General features: G+C 58.2%; 3 protein-coding genes across 7 annotated transcripts in view; 2 read left to right on the top strand and 1 right to left on the bottom strand.

Moving 5' to 3' along the window:
* Window positions 1–603: 603 nt before the first annotated feature.
* Window positions 604–3,028, top strand: ARHGDIG (Rho GDP dissociation inhibitor gamma). The gene is made up of 6 exons (XM_036915996.2): window positions 604–900; window positions 1,809–1,988; window positions 2,060–2,143; window positions 2,370–2,446; window positions 2,528–2,591; window positions 2,672–3,028. Exons 1-6 carry the CDS (start codon window positions 828–830, stop codon window positions 2,869–2,871), a joined length of 678 nt encoding a protein of 225 aa, XP_036771891.1. The 5' UTR covers window positions 604–827; the 3' UTR covers window positions 2,872–3,028.
* A 30-nt stretch (window positions 3,029–3,058) lies between these two features.
* PDIA2 (protein disulfide isomerase family A member 2) lies at window positions 3,059–6,216 on the top strand. 2 transcript variants are annotated; one of them, XM_036915995.2, is made up of 11 exons: window positions 3,059–3,374; window positions 3,953–4,159; window positions 4,231–4,364; window positions 4,444–4,581; window positions 4,648–4,764; window positions 4,850–4,975; window positions 5,044–5,241; window positions 5,338–5,458; window positions 5,532–5,710; window positions 5,872–5,994; window positions 6,095–6,216. In XM_036915995.2, the coding sequence occupies exons 1-11, from the start codon at window positions 3,179–3,181 to the stop codon at window positions 6,134–6,136; spliced, it is 1,581 nt and encodes a 526-aa protein (XP_036771890.2). In that variant the 5' UTR covers window positions 3,059–3,178; the 3' UTR covers window positions 6,137–6,216. The 2 variants fall into 2 exon arrangements, with proteins under 2 accessions (XP_036771890.2, XP_036771889.2); XM_036915994.2 differs by having other exon boundaries at window positions 6,092–6,216.
* A 363-nt stretch (window positions 6,217–6,579) lies between these two features.
* Window positions 6,580–24,058, bottom strand: part of AXIN1 (axin 1) — a 64,365-nt gene continuing 46,886 nt past the window's right edge. For 2 of the 4 annotated variants that reach the window (XM_057487733.1, XM_036915992.2), the window contains 7 exons: window positions 18,191–18,328; window positions 14,955–15,484; window positions 14,194–14,364; window positions 12,185–12,430; window positions 10,106–10,213; window positions 8,358–8,525; window positions 6,580–7,400 (listed from right to left, as the gene is read on the bottom strand). In XM_057487733.1, the coding sequence (XP_057343716.1) occupies window positions 7,274–7,400; window positions 8,358–8,525; window positions 10,106–10,213; window positions 12,185–12,430; window positions 14,194–14,364; window positions 14,955–15,484; window positions 18,191–18,328 (1,488 nt within the window). In that variant the 3' untranslated portion in view covers window positions 6,580–7,273. The remainder of the gene's footprint in view (window positions 7,401–8,357; window positions 8,526–10,105; window positions 10,214–12,184; window positions 12,431–14,193; window positions 14,365–14,954; window positions 15,485–18,190; window positions 18,329–24,058) is intronic. The other 2 variants (XM_057487734.1, XM_036915993.2) reach the window with 1 other exon arrangement.

Genomic DNA, 24,058 nt, shown 5'->3' with positions numbered 1-24,058 from the left:
CCTGCCCTGGCGGGACACCCTCTACCCACGCCAAGGTGTGCTTAGGATCGGGAGCCCCTTCTGTGCTTCCCTCAGGCATCTGTTGGGGACCTGTGTTGTCCTCTCCTCTTGGACAGGGGCTTTCAAAACTGTCTTTCTCCCCAGAGCCTACACGGACCCCTGCCACCTCACGCGAGCTCAGGCAATAAGCACTTGAGCAATGTGTGTGTCAGGACTGCACTGCACCGTGCGGGTGGGCACTGGTCGCTCTGTGCCGAGGACTTAACCTCTGGGGGGCCCGGCTCCAGACAGGGCACACAGGCACAGCCCCCCAGCTCCCAAGGCTGGGCAGACCCTGCAGTCCGTGCCCCTCTGCCCAGGCATAAGCTCCGGGGAGGTGGGGAGCAGGGGGAGGGAAGGGCAACGGGGGTGGGGGCCAGTGAGGCCCCAGGTGCGGCCTGCACTGCCGGCAGGTAATGAGAGCCTTGGGACGTGAGGAGACGCACCTGCTCCCCGAGGCGCCCCCAGCCCCACCCGCCGCGCCCAGAGGGCTTCCCGCCCGCGCCGGCGCCGTAGGGGTGGGGCGGCTCTGAATGCCTGAGCCGGTGCGCGGGGGGGCGGCGGCAGGGACGGCGCGCGACGGGGACGACACGCACGTCTCTGCGGGGCTGCGCGGGGTCCGCGGAGCGGCTGGGGGCGCGCGGCGCGGGCGCGGCGCTGGGCGCGGGGGGCGCTCCCGGCCAGGATGAGCTCACTGCAGTCGCGCCGGGGCTGAGCGCCGAGCCGGGCGGCGGCGGGGCAGGCGCGGCTCCTCGGCGGCTCCGCGGTGGGGCCGGGCCGCGGCCACCATGCTGGGCCTGGACGCGTGCGAGCTGGGGGCGCAGTTGCTGGAGCTGCTCCGGCTGGCGCTGTGCGCCCGAGGTGAGCGGCCAGGCCGGGGCCAGGGCGGCCACGTGGGCGGGGGCTCGGGAAGGGTCTCAGCCCCTCCCCCGCGGAAACTTTGGGGCGCGCGTGGGGACCGCATGTCGCGATCCCCCGTCTGGGCCCTGGCGGGGCTTGCGTGTGGTGTGGGTGTTGGTGCTTCGTCCAGGCTAGGCGCTCACGGGGAGAGGGGCAGGGGGTGGGCGGGTCTGTTTGTGAAGCCAGGGTGGCAGGAGGACCCTCTTCCCTGGAACCTGTCCCCGAGATCCCCGCTGGCCGGGGCGGGGCGGGGGCATCCCTTCAGGCCCGCAGCATCCCTAAGGCTGGGTCGCCGCCCGTGTCCCAAGGCACCACGGGGAGGGACCCGGGAGGTGGCCTCCGACGGTAAGGGGAGGGACGTAGAGGCAAACACCGCCCAGCCCCAGGACTGGAAGGCCTGCCCAAGTCCCAGAACCCGATGGTGAGGACCCCAAGGCATCGTGGAAACATGGGAAGAGGCCCCAAAGCCTGGGGTCCCAGACTCATGGGGCAGACCCTCTACTCTAGGGACGACCTGGGAAGCGGGACTACCGTGCTGGCCGCCAGTCCGTGTCCCCCACATAAGGGTCTCCCCTTCCTTCCCTTCGGCATCAGGGAGGGGCCCTGGATGGCTGGATGGCTGGGCCAGAAGGCAGCCGGTGCCTTCAGGATGTCACGGGGGAGCCTTCTCCATCCCCAGGGCCTCTCCCACAGGGGTTGGGACGGGTGCTGCTGTGTGTCCTCCCAGCCCCCTCTCCCTGGGCCCCCACTGCTTCCTCCTGAGTCCCTTTGGGCAGTAGGACGCCCAGCTGGCCAGATGGGGCTGCAGTTTGACAAGTGAAAGCCAGGGTCAGCTGGGGTGGCTGCTCATGCACCTTCCGGACCTCTAGTCCTCCTGACCGACAAGGAGGGGAGGCAGCTGCCGCCGGATGAGGCGCTGGACGAGGCCGTGCCGGAGTACCGGGCCCCGGGGAGGAAGAGCCTCCGGGAGATCCGGCAGCTGGACCCAGACGACGAGAGCCTGGCCAAGTACAAGCGGGCTTTGCTGGGGCCCGGGCCGCCCGCCGCGGGTATGCTCAGGCCCCGGGCTGGGAGCAGGGGCAGGACGGGAGCACCCTGTGGACTTCCGGTCTCTCCTCAGACCCCAGCCTGCCCAACGTGCAGGTGACCAGCCTGACACTGCTGTCTGAGCAGGCTCCAGGCCCCATCACCATGGACCTCACAGGTAACCCCCTGGACACCAGGCGCAGCCCTGAGCCCCAGGGAGGGACCTCACGACTCCTCTCTGCAGACCACAGAGCTTTGGGGTAGAGTCCTGGGCTCATCGCCACAGACCTCTCAGGACCCCTGTACCCAATCCCGAGGCCTCGGGCCCATTGTCCCCCATGGGGGCTCCTGGGCGGTCTCAGCCACCTCAGGGGTTCCGTCCCGAGCTGCACTCTGCCTAACAGGGGAGCTGGCTGCGCTGAAACACCAGGTGTTCATCCTGAAGGAGGGCGTTGATTACAAAGTGAAGATCACCTTCAAGGTGAGGGCAGCTGTGGTGGGAGTGCCGGCTGGCACAGGCCCAGCTCCTCAGAGGGAGCCCCTAACACGCCCTGTCCCGCAGGTCAACAAGGAGATCGTCAGTGGCCTCAAGTGCCTGCATCACACTTACCGCCAGGGCCTGCGCGGTGAGCTGCATGGGGCGGGTCCTGCGGGGGGGCAAGGCGGGGCGGGCAGAGGGCAGTTCTCACGTCCTTGCCCCCCCCAGTGGATAAGGCCGTGTATATGGTGGGCAGTTACGGCCCAAGCGCCCGCGAGTACGAGTTCGTGACTCCGGTGGAGGAGGCGCCACGGGGACCGTTGGTGCGTGGAGCCTATGTGGTCACATCCTTCTTCACGGACGACGACAGGACGGACCACCTGTCCTGGGAGTGGGGCCTCCACGTCTGCCAGGGCTGGAAGGGCTGAGCATCCCCACCTCAGGGCTGTTTTCCCACCTGTGGTCCTTGTTTCCCCTAGCCCCTCGGTGACCAGACCCCCAGATCCTCTGCCCTGGCCTGGTTGCTCACTCCCAGGCCAGCTCTGTGCCCTGAGCAGTCCTATTAAATGTCACCCTGTCTCTGTGCCCTCGGTGTTGCCTCTGTCTGCCTCCCCTCCCCTGGGGTTGGGGGAGGCTTGTGGCCTTATCTCTGGGACAAGGCCTGGATGCCACGTGGCTGCTGCTGCTTGGCCCCCGGCCCCCTTATCTGCCCCACCCCATGGGCCTGGCACCGCCATGTACGGCCAGCTCCTACCTGTGCTGGTGCTGCTGGTGCTCGGGGCCTTGGGCCCATGGGGCCAGGGGTCGGGGCCTGGGGGTCCCTTGGAGGAGCCCCCTGAGCAGGTCCCGGAGGAGGATGGGATCTTGGTGCTGAGCCAGCACACACTAGGCCTGGCCCTGCAGGAGCACCCTGCCCTGCTGGTGGAGTTCTGTGAGTGCATGGGGCCAGAGGGGCTGGGGGGCCCACAGGGGCCACCCAGGGGTTTCAATCTCCCACCCTGGGCATGTGGGATCCTATGCCCGTGAGGGGGCTTCCCCAGTGGGCCCTCAGCCCCCACTGTGCTCCTGGGGTTCTGGGGAAAGCACAGGGGCAGGGAGACCCAAGACCACTGTCTGGCAGATTCTCTGTAAAGGACCAGACAGCACTCAGGTCTTGCAAATTCTCCTGTCATTTTTTTTGCGACCTTCTGCACATGTGAAAGCCATTCCTAGCTGGGAGGTGTCAATGGGAAGCCGGGTATGGCTGGAGTGCCCAGACTCCGGGGGCAGCAGCCGGGCTCTTCCAGGACAGTGCTGGAGGCTGCACCCCAAGCTGGGGTCCTGAGGGTCTGCTCTCTGGTGCTTGAGCTCAGTATGGCTGAGGCTCGGGCGGGCCCTGTGGAGGGAGGTGTGCACGGGACGTGCTCGCTCCCTGTTGACCCCCCGAGATCTGCCAGCTCTGGCCGGGTGCAAGGAGGGACTGTGGCTGAGGCCGTGGAGGCCAGGGGCACTCATGGCTCTGTCCCCCAGATGCCCCGTGGTGTGGGCACTGTAAGGCGCTGGCCCCAGAATACAGCAAGGCGGCAGCCCTGCTGGCAGCAGAGTCGGCCAAAGCCAGGCTGGCCAAGGTGGAGGGGCCTGTGGAACCGGAGCTCACAGAGGAGTTCGCTGTGACGGAGTACCCCACGCTCAAGTTCTTTCAAGACGGGAACCGCGCACACCCAGAGGAATACACTGGTGCGGAGGGGGCAGGAGGCACTGGGGAGTGGGGGCGGGGGCTGGGCCCAGGCTGAGGGGACTCTCTGCAGGCCCCCAGGAGGCAGAGGGCATTGCTGAGTGGCTGAGGCGGCGGGTGGGGTCCAGCGCCACGCGGCTGGAGGACGAGGAGGGCGCCCAAGCACTGATAGATGCCCAGGAAGTGGTGGTCATTGGCTTCTTCCAGGTGAGCTGGAAGAGGGGCGCCAGGCCATGGGGGCAGGGCCTATGGTGCCAGCTGGTCTCACAGGCTCAGGCTCCTTTAGGACCTGCAGGACGAAGACGTGGCCACCTTCCTGGCCCTGGCCCGGGATGCCCTGGACATGACCTTTGGCCTCACTGACCGATTAAAGCTCTTTCAGAAGTTTGGCCTCACCAAGGACACCATTGTCCTCTTCAAGAAGGTGAGCCAGGGCTGGGGGGGTGCTGGGGTCAGGGCTATGGCTCCTGACGACCCCGTTGTTGTCCAGTTTGATGAGGGGCGGGCAGACTTCCCGGTGGACCAGGAGCTGGGTCTGGACCAGGGCGATCTGTCGCAGTTCCTCCTTGTGCACAGCATGCACCTGGTTACAGAGTTCAACAGCCAGGTGAGCTGGGCTGCAGGTGCAGGCGGAGGAGGTGGGTGGGGGGAGGCCCTGGAGCCGGTCCCCACGAGTTTGGCCTGCCCCGCAGACGTCCCCTAAGATCTTCGCTGCCAAGATCCTCAACCACCTGCTGCTGTTCATCAATCAGACGCTGTCCTCACACAGGGAGCTGCTGGCAGGCTTTGGGGAGGCGGCACCCCCATTCAGGGGGCAGGTACTGGTTGGCTTGGGGGGTGGAGGGGTGAGGTGGTGGGGTGCCAAGCTCGGACTCCCTGTTGGCAGGTACTGTTCGTGGTGGTGGATGTGGCTGCTGGCAATGACCATGTGCTGCAGTACTTTGGCCTCAAAGCTGAGGAGGCCCCCACCCTGCGCTTCATCAACATGGAGACCACCAAGAAGTTCTCACCTGCGGCTGGGGAGCCGTTTACTGCAGCCTCTGTCACCACCTTCTGCCATGCAGTGCTCAGTGGCAAGATCCAGGTCTGCTGAGACATCCACCCGGGGGATGCGGGTAGGGGTGGGGACAGCAGCTGTCAGGAGAGATGCCACAGTGAAGCACTGGGCTGCTTCCCCCAGCCCTACCGCCTAAGCCAAGAGGTGCCCCCCGACTGGGACCAGAGGCCGGTCAAGACCCTCGTGGGCAAGAATTTCGAGCAGGTGGCTTTTGATGAAACCAAGAACGTGTTTGTCAAGTTCTGTGAGTTCAGAGTGGTAGACAGTGGGCAGGTAGGTAGGGGGGGGCTTGGCCGTGCTGATGCCCCCTATCCTAGATGCCCCATGGTGCACCCACTGCAAGGAGATGGCCCCCACCTGGCAGACACTGGCAGAGAAGTACAAAGACCACAAGGACATCATCATTGCGGAGCTGGATGCCACAGCCAACGAGCTGGCCTTCGTCGTGCACGGCTTCCCCACCCTCAAGTACTTCCCTGCAGGGCCTGGTCGGAAGGTGAGGGGCTGGGAGTCCATCTTCCTTGGGTTGCGCTTGTGCCCCAAGCTATGGCTGCGGGGAACCAGGCGGAGAGGTGGCCTTGAGAGGCAGGGCCCGGGGCGGGGCGGGGCTGAGGGCCTGAGGCCTAGCTCAGGCGTCCAGAGACTCCTGCCCCTCAGGTGATCGAATACAAGAGCTCCAGGGACCTGGAGAGCTTCTCCAGGTTCCTGGACAGTGGGGGTGAGCTGCCTGCAGAGGAGCCCATGGAGGAGCCCCCGGAGGAGCCGGCGGCCCCCTTGTCGGTGGGTATCTCTGTCCCACGGTCCCGGGTCTCAGGGCAAGTCCCCTGGACGGTGGGCTGAGGGCACAGCTTCTAGCAGGGCCTGGGGTCCTTTCCAGGAGACGCCAGCCAACTCCACCATGGAGCCCAAGGAGGAGCTGTAGCAGCCCCGCGCCACCACCTGGCATCCCCACCTCAGTGCCCCGGGAAGCCCTGGGCTGAGAATAAAGAGCTTTGTCCTGGACTGTGTGCGTGGTTCCTGAGCGCAGTGGGCTCCTGGCCCTCGGCTTTGGCAAAATCTCAGCCTCCTGGGGCCTGTTCCATCTTGGAGGGGCCCAGCCCTTGCCCCCAGGCTCCTGGGCAGACCCCTGGCTGGGACCTGGGTCCCCAGGTCCTGGACAGGAAAGCGGGGCATGGGCTGCTGCTGTCTTCAGCCCCACCCTCTCCAGGCTCTGCCCACGTGCTCCCCCAGACACCCATCCGTGATCCTGGGAGGCGACCTCCTTTGCTGTGCGGCCACAACACAGCCCATACGCCAGCAGCTGGCCAAGGGTGGCACCCTGTCAGCCAGGCCCCACTCACAGAAGATGTGCACTTCACAGCAGGATAGGTTCAAAATGGATTTATTTCATTCTTATCCAAGTACCTTTGAAAAGAAAATTTTACAAGTCAGCGCATGAAAAATGGTCTTGGGGCAGCCCCCTGCTGGCTACAGCCTGAGTAATGTACATATTTACATGGGCCCTAGAAGGGAAGGACCCAGGACCCACTGAGCTGGCGCTTGGGAAACTGAGGGTGCAGGAGGCTGAGCCTGGTGCTCCGTCGCTGGGTCCGCACAGTGCAGTCAAGAGGCAGCTGTCGAAGGCACTCGGTGACGTGTACAATTTACAGAGGCCCCTGCAGGGCCCCCTGCACCCAATCAGGGCAGGGTATGAGGGGAGTCCTGTGGAGCCTGCAGTGTGAGCGCCAGGGGGCCAGTTGCCAGAGGGCTGGCCAAGGTTAGCAGCAGGAGGACGCTGGGAAAGGTCACCAAGGTGGCTGCACAGCAGGCTCCTTGCTCAGGTAGGCCCTCCAAGGCTTGCTGGGCAGCAGCAGGAAAGAGCCTGTGGTGCCACTCAGAGGGACCCCGCCCCCGACCACATAGGCCGACAGCAGGGGTGGGCAGCTGTGGGATCACAACTGGCTTTCTGCCATGGCTGTGAGTCTGCCACACACCTAAGAGGGCCCTTCACAGGCCTCAGGGTGGCACCCTACCCCTGCCCACCCACGGAGGCCTGCCTGCACGGAGGCCAGGCCTGCAGTCAGTCCACCTTCTCCACCTTGCCAATGATCTTCTCCTCAAAGACAGGCAGTGCAGCCTCGTCTTCCCGAACCTCTTCAAACACCACCCCACAGTCAAACTCGTCACTCACTTTCTTGAAGTAGTATCTGGGGGCGCAAGAGGGGGAGGGGGCGGTGAGGGCCTGTCCTTGCCCCATGCCCGTCAGCCCTACTGTCCCACACATGCACAGAGGCTTTGTGGACAAGCTCCAGACACTTCTTGCAGGGCACGTGAGCTGGGTCTGCCTGGTGCCCACACTGGCCACATGTAGAGTCCCCTGCCCTGGCCTGTGGGTGAGGAATGGGTAGGCACGGGGTTTCCCTCCCCAAGGGCTGAAGCTTTGTCTCCATCAGGGTCATGTGCCCCACTCAGGCCCAAGCAGACACCAGGGGAGCCTGGGCCCTCCTCCAGTGGTCACACCTCCCAATGGGCCCCTTCTCAGCTACTTGGTAGACAGAGGAAACCCCCCACTCCCAAGCCCACTGTGGGTCACCCCTGGCTGAGACCCTGCCTGCCCCCTCTTCCTCCTACAGTGCTCACTCAGGAGCCCTCAGCGGCTGGTCTCAGGCTGGAAGGACTGAGCAGCCCAGGGTGGATCCTGAAAAGGGAAACCTGGCTCCTGTATTTGCGTAAAAACGGGCTGAGTTAGCCAGACTGAAGACAAGGCCAGCACAGGCCACACCAGCATGGGGACCGACAGACCACTGTGCTGGGGCCTCTGTCTCCCACCTTTAAGGCAAGAGCCCTGAACTGGCTCCCTCCAGACCCCTTGGCCAGCCTGGAGCCCTGAGGCCACCCATGACGAATGAGGGGCTCACACCAACAGCCAGGGTGGTGGCTACAGTGCCGATCTGTCACAAATGGCCTCTGATCCTCTCTCACTGTGTGGCACCCACCCCGCAGACCACACAGAAGTGGACACACACAGCAGATCCCCCCACCTGGCTTAGGATGGCCAGGCCCTGGGAACCAATGCAGTGGGTTACAGTGGAGACAAGGGCCTAGTGCACAGCCGCCTTCAGGGGCATGTCCAGCATCGCACAGCACTGCCTGTGGGCACGTACCTGTAGTTGCCTTTTTTGGTCAGCAGCTCCTTGAACTGGCCCAGGGTGACGGCACGGCCTCTCACCAGGGTCCGGTAGGGGATAGGCTCCCCACAGAAGTAGTAGGCCACGACGGTGCTGTCACATGGCTGGGCACCCCCACCGCCTGCCTTCCTTTGCGATTTTGTCCTGGGAGCAGAGAAGCAACGGTGACTGCTGGGCTCAGGGTTCCACAGAACACCCCCTAATGGGCTTGGGCTCCCCAATACATGACAAGGCAGGGCCTGCAAGGGTTAGCTGTGCCATGTTCAAATGCCACGTGTCCACAGGCCCTGCACCACCCCACCCGCCTGTGCATTAGCACCTGATCCCCGGGGCCCTTGCCTTGTGCCGCATCTCAACCCAGGTGCCAGTCCTGTGCCAACCCCGTGTGCTGATGCAGAATGGACACCAATTCATCTGTCCATGCCCGCCTCATGCCACATCACCACGCTCCTCCACCCACGGCCAGGCCGAGGGTCTGTGGCCTGAGCTGTCTGGTGGGCAGCACCCCCTCTGAGATCACAAAGAAGTGGACACATGGTGGGTCCCTCCGCCTGGCTTAGGATGGCCAGGCCTCAGGAACTGATGCAGCCTTGGGCCCAAGGCTGGGATAAGACTTACACTTATATTCTGCTAAGGCCTAAAGCCCAAAAACTTCAAAAACACCTGAAGGCCAGGTCTAGGCCACACAGAACTGTGTATGGGTCTTGAATGGATCTTCCCCACAGCGGAGAGCTTGTCTGAGGGCCAGAGGCTGCGCACACAAGGCTTCCAGGGAGGGGTGTGAGGCCAGCACTGTCTCCTGCCCAGGCTGGGATGGGACCCTCCTCCTGACAGGTGCTAAGCAGCTGCATCTGGGAGGACAGGCAGCAGGCCTCTGCCCTCCACTGCCCTTGTGCCCCACAGCTGCCTGGGTACAATGGGCCACCCCTTGGCCCTGCCAGCTGGGAATGCCGGCATCACATCAGGAAGGCCGCCTAGTCCGTGGCAGGCTCCTCTCTCCCTGGGGACCCTCCATTCCCTGGTGCTCCTGGGCCTCCAGGCATCACCTTGGCCTGTCCCGGGAGCCCACCTGGGGAACGTGTAGGGGTCCATTCTCTACAGAAGGGATGCCAGGACCCTACTTCTCTGGGACCACCCCTGAGGGGTGACCTGCTGGGGAGGCTCTGAGCCACTCAGTGCCCCTGACTGGATGTGACGGAGCATCATCTGGACTAAGCCTGGCGAGGGCTGTGGGGGACCCCTCCCTTTCTACTGTCTTGGGCACACATGCGGGGACGGGGTGGCCAGTACTGTCTACGTATAGCTGCAGGTCCCCAACACCTGCCCTGAACATGCAGAGCTCTGACTCCTGAATCCCATGTAGAGCACAGCATTGTACACACACGCACTACTGGTGCCGAGGCCTTCAGTCGGCCGCGGGCCAGGGCATCGTGGCTACGGTGCCGTCCATCACAAGGCTGGGCTGGGCAGCTTAGGAAGTAAATATGGGCAGGGGCGTGTGGCCAGAATGGAGGAGGCAGAGCGGACTGCCTCTCTGGCCTGTTGACCACTTGTCACCATGTGGACGGCTGCCATCTCCTTAGGTGGAGATAGGAAGGAGGGGCTTGCGGGCAGTTTGAGACGTTCCAGTTCTTCCAGTGCGGTGCCCGTGCCCCTGTCCAGGAACAGCTGTTCCACCGCGGGCTGTGCGGGCGGGACCGGGAGGACCTTGGGGGTGCACGTACTCTGTCTCCGAGAGCTCCAGGTCGGACACCGCTGGCACCACACTTAGCACGGGCGTGCACACTGGCCTGACGCAGGAGCGCCCCCGCTGGATGACCTCCTGTACATACCTAGGGAACAACCGTGTCAGTGAGCCACACAGGCCTGGGGCAGGGCCTCCTTCAATGCTCCAAGGTGACAACAGGTGACAAGCAGGCAGACGGAGCAGGGTTCCCCAAGAGGGCCTGTCACCACCAAACGAGGCTTCCGCTGTGCAAGATGGGAAGACACCAAACCCCTTCTTGGGCTGGAGCACAGGACAGGGACAGCAAGGGATCTGCCAGGATCATCCAGAAACAGATGTTGCTTCGTCAGTCCAGAGTCCCCAGACTGCCCCTCTGGCCACGAAGGCCTCGGGTTCCCTGTGGCACACTCTGGAGAGCCACCAATCCAAGACGCTGGGACCTCCTCGCTTCATCCACACCGCAGAGCCTCCCAGAGGGTCTCCTCTGGCCTCTGCCCTGTGGACGTGGCTCCGCCCGCTCAGGGCTCCGATGCAGACCAGCTCCTCTGAAGCAGTTGGGGAGGCCTGTCCCAGGGCTTGCTGCCCATGGCTCCTCTCCACACGGCCGTCCACCCCGGTGCCATTCTGTGCAGCCCCAGGGGCCCCTATGACGATCTCGGGGAGGGCCCTGCATCCTCACTGTGGCCTCTGGACCTCTGCTCTGTGTGTCTGCAGCTGTTTATAAAGGGCCCACGTGTTCAGGACAGCTGGCACGAGGAAACCCCAGTGTCATGACCGAGACCCCAGCAGGAGGCTCGCACCCTGACACACATCACCAGAGAGAACACACGGCCTTGGAAGGTCTCGGTCCCAGAGGTAAGGAGGACAGTCTCAGGAAGCCCCTGCAGACGATCTGCATGGCAGGGAGCAGTTTCTGCCATCTGCCCGCTTGCCCTGGGGCACCTCCCCACCCCCACAGAGCCCCCGTCTGCCTCGGGTCACAGGCCCTGTCAGGCAGGTGTCCTGCTCAGAGCCGATGCTCCGGCTCAGTGTTGCCCGAGACCAGATGACAGGTGTCAGCCAGCCATAAACACGGCCACCTCTGGCAACCTGGGGGTAAACTTGGGCTTCCTGCTGTGCCTCCCAAAACAGACGTTATGGAGGGTCTGCACCCTGACAGCAGCTTCCCCAAAGAGGACAGCTCCACACACAGCAAGGCTCCTGGGAAGGGGAGGTCAGACTCCAGACACCTGGCTGGCCAAGCACTGGGCGAGGGGGGCCGTAACATCCTAAGAAAATGGTGGCCACTGTGTGACCACGCTCCCAGGTCCTGAGTGGGAAATATATACATCCAGGCGCCACACAGTGACCCTGGGAATTCCACTGAGCCAGAATTTCCAGGAAAAGTGACCTTAAGGCCCAGCTGAAAGCGGGGAAGCCACATTTCAGCTTGGAGAGAAGACGTGCCACCCACAAAAGGCGGGGGTGGGGTGGGAATGTGCTTGGCCTGAGGCCATGGCAGGCACAGTGAGGAAGGGCCGTGGGCTTGCATTCTCTCCAGGGGAAGAGTGTTACATGCATTTTGTTTGGCACTGTTAACATCCCACCTGCAAACAGCACGTCTAGGGCTCCCCTTGGTGTGGCTGTGAAGAGAGGCATCCAGGACCCCCCCCCCCCACTTAGCCTGCAGTGTTTAACAGCAAGCCAGTGAGCTGCTCTGTGCCACAGTGGGGACCCTGCAGCCCCCCGGAAGCCCTGGGTGAGCACAGTGGGTGCAGTTCGTGGAGGACTGCCTCTCCTCAGAAGGACACGGTAATGACCACCTGCCTCCCAGCCCTTGGTCACACACATAGCAGGGCCACCTGTCACGCTCTGGGTGGCTCTCAGTATCACCGCCAGTGGGTGCCACTGTAGCTCTACTGTAGGGACCTGTGGCACACTTGGGGTGGCTCTCAGTATCACCGCCAGTGGGTGCCACTGTAGCTCTACTGTAGGGACCTGTGGCACACTTGGGGAGCTTCACCCTCCAAAGCAGTGCTACAGCCCCTGTGTGGCCCCAGCAGGTGATACTGGCCTGTTCTCCCTGGCACCCCCATACCTTTGCTTTGAGGGCAACTTGCTGGCTCTTTTCTCTTCCTCCTCCAGGCGCCTGCGGGCCTCCTCCAGCTGGGTCAGAGGGTTGGGGGCAGGGTTGGGTGGCATGGTGGGGTCTTGAATGAAGAGATGAGAAGGCTGGACAGAGTTGCGGAGCTGTGCACTGACCCAGGGGTGCATGGCACCAGGACGCTCAATGGACAAGGGCCTTGAGCCCTCGTGGGCCTGTTGCTTCTTTGCCCCTGAAAACCTTTTAGAGCAAGAGAACAAAGCGTGGCCACATCTGAGACCCTGGGCCGTGGGTGAGTGCTGGGGGCGGGTCAGGAGGCAGGGAGGGCTGGGTGGTCCTGGGCCTGGCCACCTGGCTTCAGGAGGCCTTCTGCACTCTTCTCCTATCCACATGATACAAACATGTCCTTCTTGCACATTTTTTTAAACTTATTTTTACCAGCTTTTTGAAACATAAATCACATCCTAAAAGCTATTTTTAAAAAGTTTTTACTATTCTAGAAAATAGTATTAAATACTCTTTGTGGAAACCTGAAGTATACAGGAAACTCAAAGAAAAATAATCCCTGATATAATTCAGAAATGTCAACTCTCAGTGTATGGACAAATCTCCTTCCCTATTAAAAACACTGAACATAATTTGCATAATCTTAAACACACAATGTTTCATGACTGTTTTTCTCATTCTTTCCCTTTCCCATTAAACACCAATAACAGGTTTACACCTATGCAATATGCCACCATTCAACTGCTGAACAGAATCTCAGTGAAAAGGGCTGAAGGCCGGGAGCAGAGATGGGCCCAGGGAGGGTCTGGCCCAGTGCCCTTGTGACACAACTGCCCATGGGAGGCGGGCTTTCCCTCCTAACAGTCCAGAGGCCAGCCACAGGGAGACCCTGCGCCCCATCCTGTCCCCATGCCCTCCATTTCCCCCAGAACCGCCCACGTGACAATGTCAGAGGCCCCACAGCCTGGACTCTGGGGATGCCAGGGAGGGCCCAGTGGGGACAATGATGTGCCACCATTTAAAATAGTGCACCCAACAGCAGGAGCCTCCTAAAGTCAGGAGGCTTTCTAGATGAGCTGTAACTCTTGAACCACAGAAACCCTCCACTGGGGGTAACAGCTGAGACAGAGCAGTTCCTGGAGAAAACCAGCAAAAGGAAGAAATTCAGAAAAGCCGACACTCGACCCCCAGGCTCATCAGAGCTAGAGAGGGACTCGAGGCCCCTCGCCAGGAAAAGTTTTGTGACCGCAAAGAGGTCTGGACACTGGTGAGGGGTGCTCCCAAGGTCATGTGGTCAAAGGACACAGAGGCCCCATGCTGCCACTCAGGAACGGGTTGGGCAGGTGCCAGGGCTGCCTCTCACACACACTCAGCCCTGCCCAGCCACGGCCAAGGACTACGGGGGCCAGCAGAGTCTGAGACTGAGGAAGGAGAGGTAGCGACAGACAGATCCCAGCAGCCCCAGGGCCCCCGAACAGATGCACCCATGTGGACAGCCTGGGCATGTCCAGAACAGTTCCCCATCCTGTGGGGTCGTAGAGCCAGAGGGATACAGACTCCACGGCCAGCTGGGGGCGGCCAGCTACACGCACAGAGGCTTGTTTCCCAGCAAGCCCCATCTGGTGTGGCGGTCAGATGTCTGCTGAGCCACCCCCAGAACTCAGGTTGTTCTCATGGGGAGGTGTCGCCACTCCAGAAATAACCTTGTGAGAACAGCCAGGTGACGGAGCCCTCTCCTTAGCAGGTCAGGAGCAGTGAGGGTTGCTTATGGCAGGCCTGGTGACCAGGCTGACCCCAGCCACAGGCACTCCTGCCTGGGACACCAGAGCTGCATCAGGACTGACCCCCGCCCCGGGGCCACCAGGCAGGCGGCAACAAGCTCCTGCGGCGTCCCCATGGGTCTTGATTCCACTGTCGGTGGTGTGGTGAGAGGGAACGCGGGAGCTTCGGGCCCAGGGCCCACACCCAGCACCACGGGTTGTGGTGGCAGCTCTTACCCGTGGCCGGCCCTCCTGTGCCTGCTAGCCTCCCTCTCCCCCTCAATGATCCACTGCATGATCTTCCGGTTCTTTTCCACATCCTCTGAGGGGCCTGGCATCTCGGTGCTGGCACTCTTCCCTGACTCAGCCTTCTTGGTATTTCTTTTGGAGGTCGTGCCCGCCTTCCCACTGCAAGAGCAAGACCTAGGAGTCACCTGCTGGCTTACCCGGCCCACTGCTGGGAAGCGGGCCACCTGGGCTGCAGGGCTGGAGGAAAGGCCTAGGAGGACCTCTGCCCCCTGGACATAGGGATGAGGTGGGTGTGGCCTCCGCCTGCTCTGTGGGCTTGCCGGTGTTTGTTTTGGGCCAGCTACAGTGGAAAGTGAAGGACAGTGTCAGGGCTCGGGGGCTGGAGCACCTGTCCTTTGCCCTCCAGGTTTAGGTCACCTGCCTGGTCACTTCTCCTTGTCCAGACACCTCACTTTGAAACAGGCGTGTTTTTATACAACCACATTTCAAGGCTCAAGACCTGGCTGGCCTGGTGCCCCACACAGTGCCTAAGCCCTGGCCACCATATGCCCATGGTCTCTGTGGCTGGCCTCGTTTAAATGGCTTTTGAAGGGGAATTCTGGCTTAGAAAACCAGAAGAGAATCCACAGGACACATGGTCTCAACCCGTCTCACCCTGGGAAGACCCATGCTCCCCACAACAAAGAAACCACAGCCCAGTCTCAAGAGTGCACCTGAGCTGTTGCACCTCAAAGAGAAGGAACACGCACCTGTAGGCCAGGCTGTCGCTGGCATTGGGGGCAGTGCCCACATTCTCAGAGTGGCTGCGGGGCTTGGCTGTATGGCCGTGCGGCTCCAGGCCCCAAGTGAGGCTGTTCTGCACCCGGCGGGCAGCTTCGGTCTCAGCCTGCTCCTTAGGCCTGGCCACGCCATGGTGGCCATGGTGGTGGCTGTGCCTGTGGAGGTGCAGGCCGGCCACGTCCAGCTTCACCCCTGACTTGGGCAAATGCTTACTGTGCCCTGGGGCAGCACCCCCCAGTACCCCCGATATCTTGGGCACATGCATGCTCTCGGGGGAGCGGTGGCCAGGCCCTGGTGATTGGCAGCCTGGCGTCCTCATGACCCGCTGCACGTGCTCGTCCAGAATGCTCTCGGGGTTCTCCTCATGTGCATCCCGCAATCCTGTGCAGCCCATGTCTGTGTAGCGGGGTGGAAAATGGTGCCAGGCCTGGGCTGAAGGCAGCTTGTGACTGGCCCCCAGGGGGCCAGAGGATAGGTCGCCATCCTCACCTTCTTCCTCCTGTGGGGACAAGGCCACATATCACCTCTCTGCTGGCCACGCTTACCTCACACTTGGGGAAACAAACAAGGCTGGCAGTGCCGTGTCCAGTGAGGGTGGAGGTGTGGTGCTGGTGGAGGGGGTGAGAAGCCCTAAGCCCAGGATGAGGCAGGGCAAGGAGAGGTGCCGGGACACTGCCTGACTCAGGAGCTGCCCCTGGAGCCGTCCGTGCCTGCTGTTCCCCGAGCTCACGCGGCAGGCTCTTGGCCGGCTGTGCTGCAGGACAATGGCAGGGCTGTGCTCACCCCCGTGAACGCAACAGAGCAAGAGGCTGCCGTGCACCGATGACTGGACGAGCAACGGCAGTGAGGGTCCAGAGCACCGAGAACCCTTAGCTTTCGTTTGAATGAATTTCTTTTTTTTCAGTTGAGTTTTCTTATTCCTGTTTTATTGCCACTTTCCATTACATTTTCAAAGATAATTTTGCCCTTGTGCAGCTCTTGTTTTTAGCTTATTTATCCTGCAACATGTTTCTCGATAAATTCTCATATTAAACTAGTTGAATTTCATTCATTCTCCAGGAATTAATGTAGCCGTATCTAAATATAAACATTTGATCACTTTAACACCAAAAGACACATCTCATCTATTTTCTTGTCTTACTGAACTGTCCAAATAATAATATAGAGAGAACTTGGTACAAACCGTAAAGAATGGGGACTAAATTATTCCTGTACTAATACAAAACTCCAGAAGTTTACCATAAAATTTCTCACTAATGAAAAAGTATCTAAGTGTCACCAGGACAGGCGGACAGCACCTCCATCAGTACTCAGGCAGAAAAAGGCAGCGAAGAGGACAGACAACAGAGGATGAATGTGCCTGTGTCCCAGCTTGGAGCTGCCTCAACAGAGACTTGGACCCTGAGCCCCAACATCCCATCCTGTGTCCCTGTCCAGACCCTTTGCTCTGCAGAGCTGAGGGCCTCCCCAGGCACTGAGAGGATGGACACCATTGAGCCCCTAGGCAGCAGTGAGGAAGAATGGGTGGCCACATCCCTTGGGAGAAAGGGAGAAAACACACACACACACATGCACACGCATGCATGCATGCAAGCATGCAGGGCTGAGGGTTTTTTTTCTTAATACCTCTGTATATGTAGGAATTCCATACTAGGGTTTTGAAATGTTATACATTTACTCAACTGTTAATAGCTGTCATTTTTTTTCCATTTTTATTTTCTAAGTTTTACAGTGAAAATAAATTATTAAAAAATATGTAGTTATTTCTCTTTAAAAGGACTCCTTTACAGCATGATTTACATAGATCACAAGTCACATACGATGACAGACTTGACTTGCACTGCCAGCGGCTGGGCACACTGCTGTGTGGGAGCAAAGCAGGTGAGCAGCTGGGGCCTGAGACTGTGACCTTGAGTCTGGGCACCCATGTCCAGAGGCTGTGTGGTAGCGGAGGCCATGTGCTCAAGTAGCTCTTGAACTGATAACTCAAGAAACACCAGGGCTAGTCATGTGAATGCTTTCTGCTAAGTCAAGAGTGCTGTGGGTCTCTGCGGCTGGGCCCAGGTCCTCTAGCCCATGGCGGCTCCAGGCATAGCTGCAATGACCTGCAGGGATGTCATGGAGACAGTCTATGACTCAGACATCAGGAGAGGACCCTGTGTACCTTCAGTTTAGTTATACCTGCCTTTCAAGTGCCCACCCAGAACACTGACCTGCCAGGACTGCACAGCCACAGAGCCAATTAAACACATGATGGATGAATTACAGTAGTTTAACTCTCCAGCAAAGGGCAGTGGACTCTTCCTTCCCTACGTGTCTTCTATAAAATATTACATTACTTCATCTGCATGTTTAAAAGAGCTGTTAACTGTGACATGCCCAGAGGCAACCCTCACACAGAAAGGACGCCTGCGAAGTGCTGTGCTGAACAAATGCAGAGGCCGGCTTTGTCAGCTGAAATTATCTTTCATTGCAACTCTGTTCCCAGTATGTTTTTTTGTCAGAGAAGGCTATCAGAAAGCTGGACCTGAGCTTCTGCCTATGCCCATCCGATCACTGAGGCGTCTGATGGACCAGAGAAGGGCTGGCTGTGGTGACAGCCCACCCAGCACTGCCTGTCGACTCCCACTCACTGGGACCTGGCACCACAGGCAGGGTAGTTGGTGACACACATAAAGCCTGCCAGCTGGCACCTCTCCACCCAAGTGAGGGTCACCCAGCCCCCATGAGGGACGGACAAGAGGATACTCTAAAGTAAAGTGTGTGTGTGCACACACCTAACATGCCCACAACTTCCTGGAGGCCACACCATCCACCATTACTCTCTCAGTGACCACACCTGCCTCCCTGGTCCCACCAGGAATCCCAGGTTCTGACCCGTTATTTGAAATCTGCCTGCTGTCTTGACATAGTGGGGAGCGGGGAGAGCCAGGCCCTGTATTTCAAAGCTGGGTGTGCGTAAGGGAGTCTGGAACTGGGACTGCAGCCGCAGGGGTGCTGCCAGGCTGGGCAGGAAAGGAGACTGGCAGGTGTGCCCACCTGTTGCCCCACCACACCTGCCCCTTATGGCAGCATCCCGGGCGTGTCACACAGCAGCCAATCCTCTGGGAGACCCTGGACGGAGCTCCTCGGGGCCAGGAGCTGCCCTGGGCTCAGCCACACTGGGGTAAGATGACTGATACCTTGATATGTGCAGCCCACTCACCATCCGGACGCGTCTCAGCCGTTCTTCCAGCTTCTCCTCGGCCTCTCGTGTCCGCTGGATGGCCTCCAGGCGGTGGATGAGCTCTGCGGCAAACTTCTGGGGCTCCACGCGGATTTCCTTCGGCATTCGGTAAGTGCGCTGCAAGGGGACAAGGCTGATTAGCTGGCCTCACGCAGTTTCGGGCTGCCACCCACAGCACGGAGGTGCAGAGTGCACTCCTTTCTTGGGTGAGAGGAAAGAACATGAGTTCCGTGTCTTACCTTTTGAAAAATGCAAATACAGTTGATATATTGTATTATGTTGGTTTCAGGTGTATAAGAGTGATTGACAGTTCTGTATACTAGGAAATGCTCACCACAGCAAGTACAGTTACCATGTGCCAATACACAGAGATCTTACAACACTACCTACTGCATCCCCGTGATGGGCTTTCATCTGCGTGCTAATTTACTCTCCATCTTATCCCCTTCACCTACTCCTCCACCCCCCACTCCGCACCTCCGGCAACCAGTCTGTTTATAAGCCTATTTCTCATCTGCGTTTCATCCTAGAGTGAGTATTCACTGGCCCCTTCCTCCTGGGAATCAGCTTCCCTGCTGCCCCCTTTTCTCATCAGACTGCAGCTCCTTTCACCAGCACGAGCCAGGAGGGGGAACACAGCCCAGGCACTGCTCCTGCCCCTCGAGGCCGCAGACTCTGGGACAGTGAGCAGCAGAGACTTAGGCTCCTTCCCTGGCCGGGTCACCAGGGCAGTGGCCAGCAGGGCTCTGGTGAGGGGAGTCTCTTGCACCCCGAGCCCAGGTGTGCCCAGCACTAAGGGCCTCCCAGCCTGTCCTGGAGAAGTGCTTCTAACACTCTAGGCCAGGCCAAGCCCCAGCAAGGGAGGCCTGGATTCTGGCCAAGGCATCGGGGCAGGGAGAGCTACAAAGCCCAGAAAGCAGGGGAAGGCCAACTGCACCCTGTGCTGCCTGCCCTGCACATGCAGGGGCAGCAGCCCCTGGCACTTAGTCGTGCATGGCCAAGACTTTGGATTCCGGGCTCTGTTGCAGGGACACAAAATTCAGGGTATAGGAAAAAATCAGGGGAAAGGCAGGTTGTAGAGGACTTTCCTTTTCAGAGAATGCAATTCTGGAATATGCTTTATAGTATTATACACTGTAACTTTTCTGCGGGTGCAGGGGTGGTGGCTTTATTCTGAAGTAATGTCAAATTCAAGAGAGTTATAAGAATAACACAAAGAACTCCTGTCCACCCTTCACCCAGATAGCCCAGCTGCTGACATCTGCCACACTTACTGTGTCCTACACCTAGGCACACATGCACACGCAGACACACACGTCCTTCTGTGCCAGCAGAGAACCACACACATGGCACCTGCTTGCTCCTGAACCCTTCAGAGTGCAGTCAACATGTTTGTGCCTGAGCACCAGACAGTCACAAAAGAAAAAACGCTGATACAACACTGTTATACAACAAATGAGTAGATCTCACTCCAATTTCACCAGCTGTCTCAATAATCCTTTATAGCAAAACACGCTTTTAAAATCTAAGCCACCGAGGTCTAATAGAGGGAGGGATGGGAGCAGCTGGAGCGCTGCCATGAGGCGGGGAGACTCAGGAGAGGGCTGCTGAGGAGGGAGGGGTCTGGAGGGGCACTAGATGGGGCAGGAGGGCAGATGGTGGCCCGGGGACAGGACGGCACACAGGGGTCCTCTATGACCTCTGTGAGTGGAGAGTGGCTATCTAGAACCCCAGACTACAGACGTGGGGGCGGGAGCCTGGCCACCCTCCCATCCTAGGCTCTGTGTACAGTCTTGACTCTACCTGTTTCTCATCTACAAAACAGGAGTAAAAACATGCCTAATACCTCAGAAACACGTAAGGTTAGGTAAGAAAATGATGTGAAGATCTCAGAGACAAATGTCCATGTGTAGGGCTCATGCTGACCACGAAGGGCTCAGAAGTGGCCTAAGAAACTGCTGAGGGTCTGGAGAGGGGAGGGGGCCAAGGATAAGTCCAAGATAGACGCCAATGCTTCACAGGTGGAGTGCAGAAAGCCGGGCAGTGCCCAGCGCCAGCAAGGGGTTTGTCCTGCAGCAGAGGAGCCCAGACCCAAGAAGGGGCAATAGGGGTGGCCAGCGTGTCTAGAAGATCCTGAGATAAAGGCCCTGGAGAGAATGCAGGTGTGAACGGCAAGCCGCAGTGGACCAGGCTGTCTGAAGGGCCACGAGGCCGAGGCCCTGGACAGAGTCTTGGCAGGAGGGGTGTCCAGACAGACAACACAGGACCTGAGACTGGCCCTGCCCCACTGAGCCTGCTAGCCAGAGAGGCCGTGGCAGAATGCTGGCTTCTCTGGGAGCAGTGCTGCACAAAGAGCTATGACACAGCAGGACTGACAGCTGACGACCGGATGTCCAGATGGCAAGAGCTCACAGTTCCGGCCAGCTGACAGTGCACACAGCAAGGGCAGAATGAGACGCCTTGGAGGACACAGGGCCACGCGGCGCTCCCACAAGCGCTCAGCCCTGAGGCAGGATGCACACCCACCAGCTAGTCCTTTCTGGAAATGAGCCTCGGGGCTGTGCCGTCAGGCTTCTGAAAACAGGAAAACCTCTGAAAGCTACATCAGAAGAATGGTAACCTTTCCAGCTGCGGAGGAATAAAAAAATCACAAGGGAAAAAATTCAAGTAAATAAAAATGTGAAACTTCTGAGGAATTAAAAAGAGAAAGACCTATACCCTGAAAACTGTAAGACACGCTTAAGAGAAATTAAAGAGGGCGCTAACAAATGGAAACTCATCCCATGCTCCTGGCTAAGAATTAATATCGTCAAAATGGCCATCCTGCCCAAAGCAATATACAGATTTGATGCAATCCCTAGCGAATTACCAACAGCATTCTTCAACGAACTGGAAGAAATAGTTCAAAAATTCACATGGAAACACCAAAGACCCCGAACAGTCAAAGCAATCCTGAGAAGGAAAAATAAAGTGGGGGTGATCTCGCTCCCCAACTTCAAGCTCTACTACAAAGCCACAGTAATCAAGACAATTTGTTACTGGCACAAGAACAGAGCCACGGACCAGTGGAACAGATTAGACTCCAGACATTAACCCAAACATATATGGGCAATTAATATTCGATAAAGGAGCCATGGACATACAATGGGGAAATGAGAGTCTCTTCAACAGATGGTGCTGGCAAAACTGGACAGCTACATGTAAGAGAATGAAACTGGATCACTGTCTAACCCCATACACAAGAGTAAATTCAAAATGGATCAAAGACCTGAACGTAAGTCATGAAACCATAAAACTCTTAGAAAAAAACAGGCAAAAATCTCTTGGACATAAACATGAGCGACTTCTTCATGAACATATCTCCCCGGGCAAGGGAAACAAAAGCAAAAATGAACAAGTGGGACCAAATCAAGCTGAAAAGCTTCTGTACAGCAAAGGATACCATCAATAGAACAAAAAGGCATCCTACAGTATGGGAGAATATATTCATAAATGACAGATCCGATAAAGGCTTGACATCCAAAATATATAAAGAGCTCACACACCTCAACAAGCAAAAAGCAAATAATCCAATTAAAAAATGGGCAGAGGAGCTGAACAGACACTTCTCCAAAGAAGAAATTCAGATGGCTAACAGACACATGAAAAGATGCTCCACATCGCTAGTTATCAGAGAAATGCAAATTAAAACCACAATGAGATATCACCTCACACCAGTAAGGATGGCCACCATCCAACAGACAAACAAAAACAAATGTTGGCAAGGTTGTGGAGAAAGGGGAACCCTTCCTACGCTGCTGGTGGGAATGTAAATTAGTTCAACCATTGTGGAAAGCAGTATGGAGGTTCCTCAAAATGCTCAAAAGAGACATACCATTTGACCCAGGAATTCCACTCCTAGGAATTTACCCTAAGAATGCAGCATCCCAGTTTGAAAAAGACAGATGCACCCCTATGTTTATCACAGCACTATTTACAATAGCCAAGAAATGGAAGCAACCCAAGTGTCCATCAGTAGATGAATGGATAAAGAAGATGTGGTACATATACACAATGGAATATTATTCAGCCATAAGAAGAAAACAAATCCTACCATTTGCAACAACATGGATGGAGCCAGAGGGTATTATGCTCAGTGAAATAAACCAGGCAGAGAAAGACAAATACCAAATGATTTCACTCATATGTGGAGTATAAGAACAGAGAAAAACTGAAGGAACAAAACAGCAGCAGAATCACAGAACCCAAGAAAGGAGTCACAGTTACCAAAGGGAAAGGGACTAGGGAGGATGGGTGGGAAGGGAGGGAGAAGGCAGGGAAAAAAGAAAGGGGACATTATAATTAGCATGTATAATATGGGGGTGCACATGGGGAGGGCTGTGCAACACAGAGAAGACAAGTAGTGATTCTACAACATCTTACTACACTGATGGACAGTGACTGTAATGGGGTTTATTGGGGGGGACTTGGTGAAGGGGGGACCCTAGTAAACATAATGTTCTTCATGTAATTGTAGATTAATGATAACAAAATAATAAAGAGACAAGGCCCTTCCCTAAGGTTCTGGAGTATTCAGACCTAAGGATTCAGACCAGATACCCCGTGCTCAGACAGTCACTGGCACCCACCACGTGTAGGGGTCTGTGCCACAGCACAGTCAGGCACACATGCCCCTGCCGCCTGCCTCTCAAGTCTCCAGGAAGTTGTCAGCGAGCACTGCTGAGAAGCAGACCCGTTTAGAAAGGACATTTCTTGAACAACACAGACTCCCAAGGGCAGCGAAAGCTACCCCTGCCCAACTCAGTGAAGGTGATTGGGGCGGCCCTGGGAGCCCCACATGAGTGGTCTGTCTGCTGAGGGCCCTCATGGACCTGCCTCTGCCCCGCAAAGTCTGGTCCATTGAAAAAACAAACATGTGCATGCTCCGGGGGCAGTGCAGGTGTCACCAGCCACAGACCTACACTCACAAGACACAAGACCCCAGGGTGTCTCCTCATTTGTCAGAGAAGCAGTATTAACCTTAGAAATGAAACTCAGTTGTCTCACCAGCAAAAACAGGTTTATTTGGGAACAGCAGAGACTGCAATTTGGGACAAGCAAGTTATAGCAAAATCATAAGCAAGTCCCACAAAGAGGAGGGCCTTATCTCACGGAGGAGGCAGCCCTGGGGAGGCTGCTCTGAACAAATCTTGCTGGAGAAATGCAAGGGCCCACGGTGGAGACAGTTCTCACCGGCCGAGTCAAGAGGAGTCGGTTTCTGGTGAGGGAGGCCACGTGTGTCCTTCCCTCTGGGGCCTGGCACACACAGTTCTCCGGCAATCAACAATCTTCGGGTCTTCGAGCCCTGGCCTCCAATCCACGTTAGTCAGGTCCCCATACTTACTATCACAGGGGCCCGTGAGGCATCCTTGATGAATGAAGTGTGACATCTCTTCACTTTGAACTTCAAGTCACCATCACTGAACAAAATGCTGCACTTTCTGCCCCAAACACACGGCTGGCCTGAGTTCAAGGCTGCCATCCAGTCCTGCCTGCTTGGATGCTGGCCGCACCTCTCCACCCCGCAAAGCTTCTGCTCCAGGCGGCAGCACACCCTGCCCAAGTCCTGCCCAACCATGCCCCACCCCTAGAAGACACTAAGAGGCCCGTCTCCTGAGCCACCAGAAAGACAGACAGCAGCCAGGCCACAGATACTGAGAAGCTCCCCACACTGCAGATAAGCACAAACCCACAAGCCACCTGCAACGGCCAAGACCGGGACAGGAAGCCTGCGAGGCCACAGGACTGCCCACACCGCCTAGCCAGACTGGGCTGTTGTCTGTTGTCACCATGCCAATGCCTCTCTCG

The sequence above is a fragment of the Manis pentadactyla genome, chromosome 10, assembly GCF_030020395.1.
Source record: "Manis pentadactyla isolate mManPen7 chromosome 10, mManPen7.hap1, whole genome shotgun sequence".
NCBI classification, from domain to species: Eukaryota; Metazoa; Chordata; class Mammalia; order Pholidota; family Manidae; genus Manis; species Manis pentadactyla.
This window is presented reverse-complemented; position numbering and strand designations above follow the sequence as displayed.

Coding starts and splice junctions, on each gene's coding strand:
- ARHGDIG (XM_036915996.2), top strand. CDS start 828: ATGCTGGGCCTGGACGCGTGCGAGCTGGGGGCGCAGTTGCTGGAGCTG. Junction 1,989..2,059: donor GCCCGGGCCGCCCGCCGCGG/GTATGCTCAGGC, acceptor GTCTCTCCTCAG/ACCCCAGCCTGCCCAACGTG. Junction 2,592..2,671: donor TTACCGCCAGGGCCTGCGCG/GTGAGCTGCATG, acceptor TGCCCCCCCCAG/TGGATAAGGCCGTGTATATG.
- PDIA2 (XM_036915994.2), top strand. CDS start 3,179: ATGTACGGCCAGCTCCTACCTGTGCTGGTGCTGCTGGTGCTCGGGGCC. Junction 4,765..4,849: donor TTACAGAGTTCAACAGCCAG/GTGAGCTGGGCT, acceptor CCTGCCCCGCAG/ACGTCCCCTAAGATCTTCGC. Junction 5,995..6,091: donor AGCCGGCGGCCCCCTTGTCG/GTGGGTATCTCT, acceptor GGTCCTTTCCAG/GAGACGCCAGCCAACTCCAC.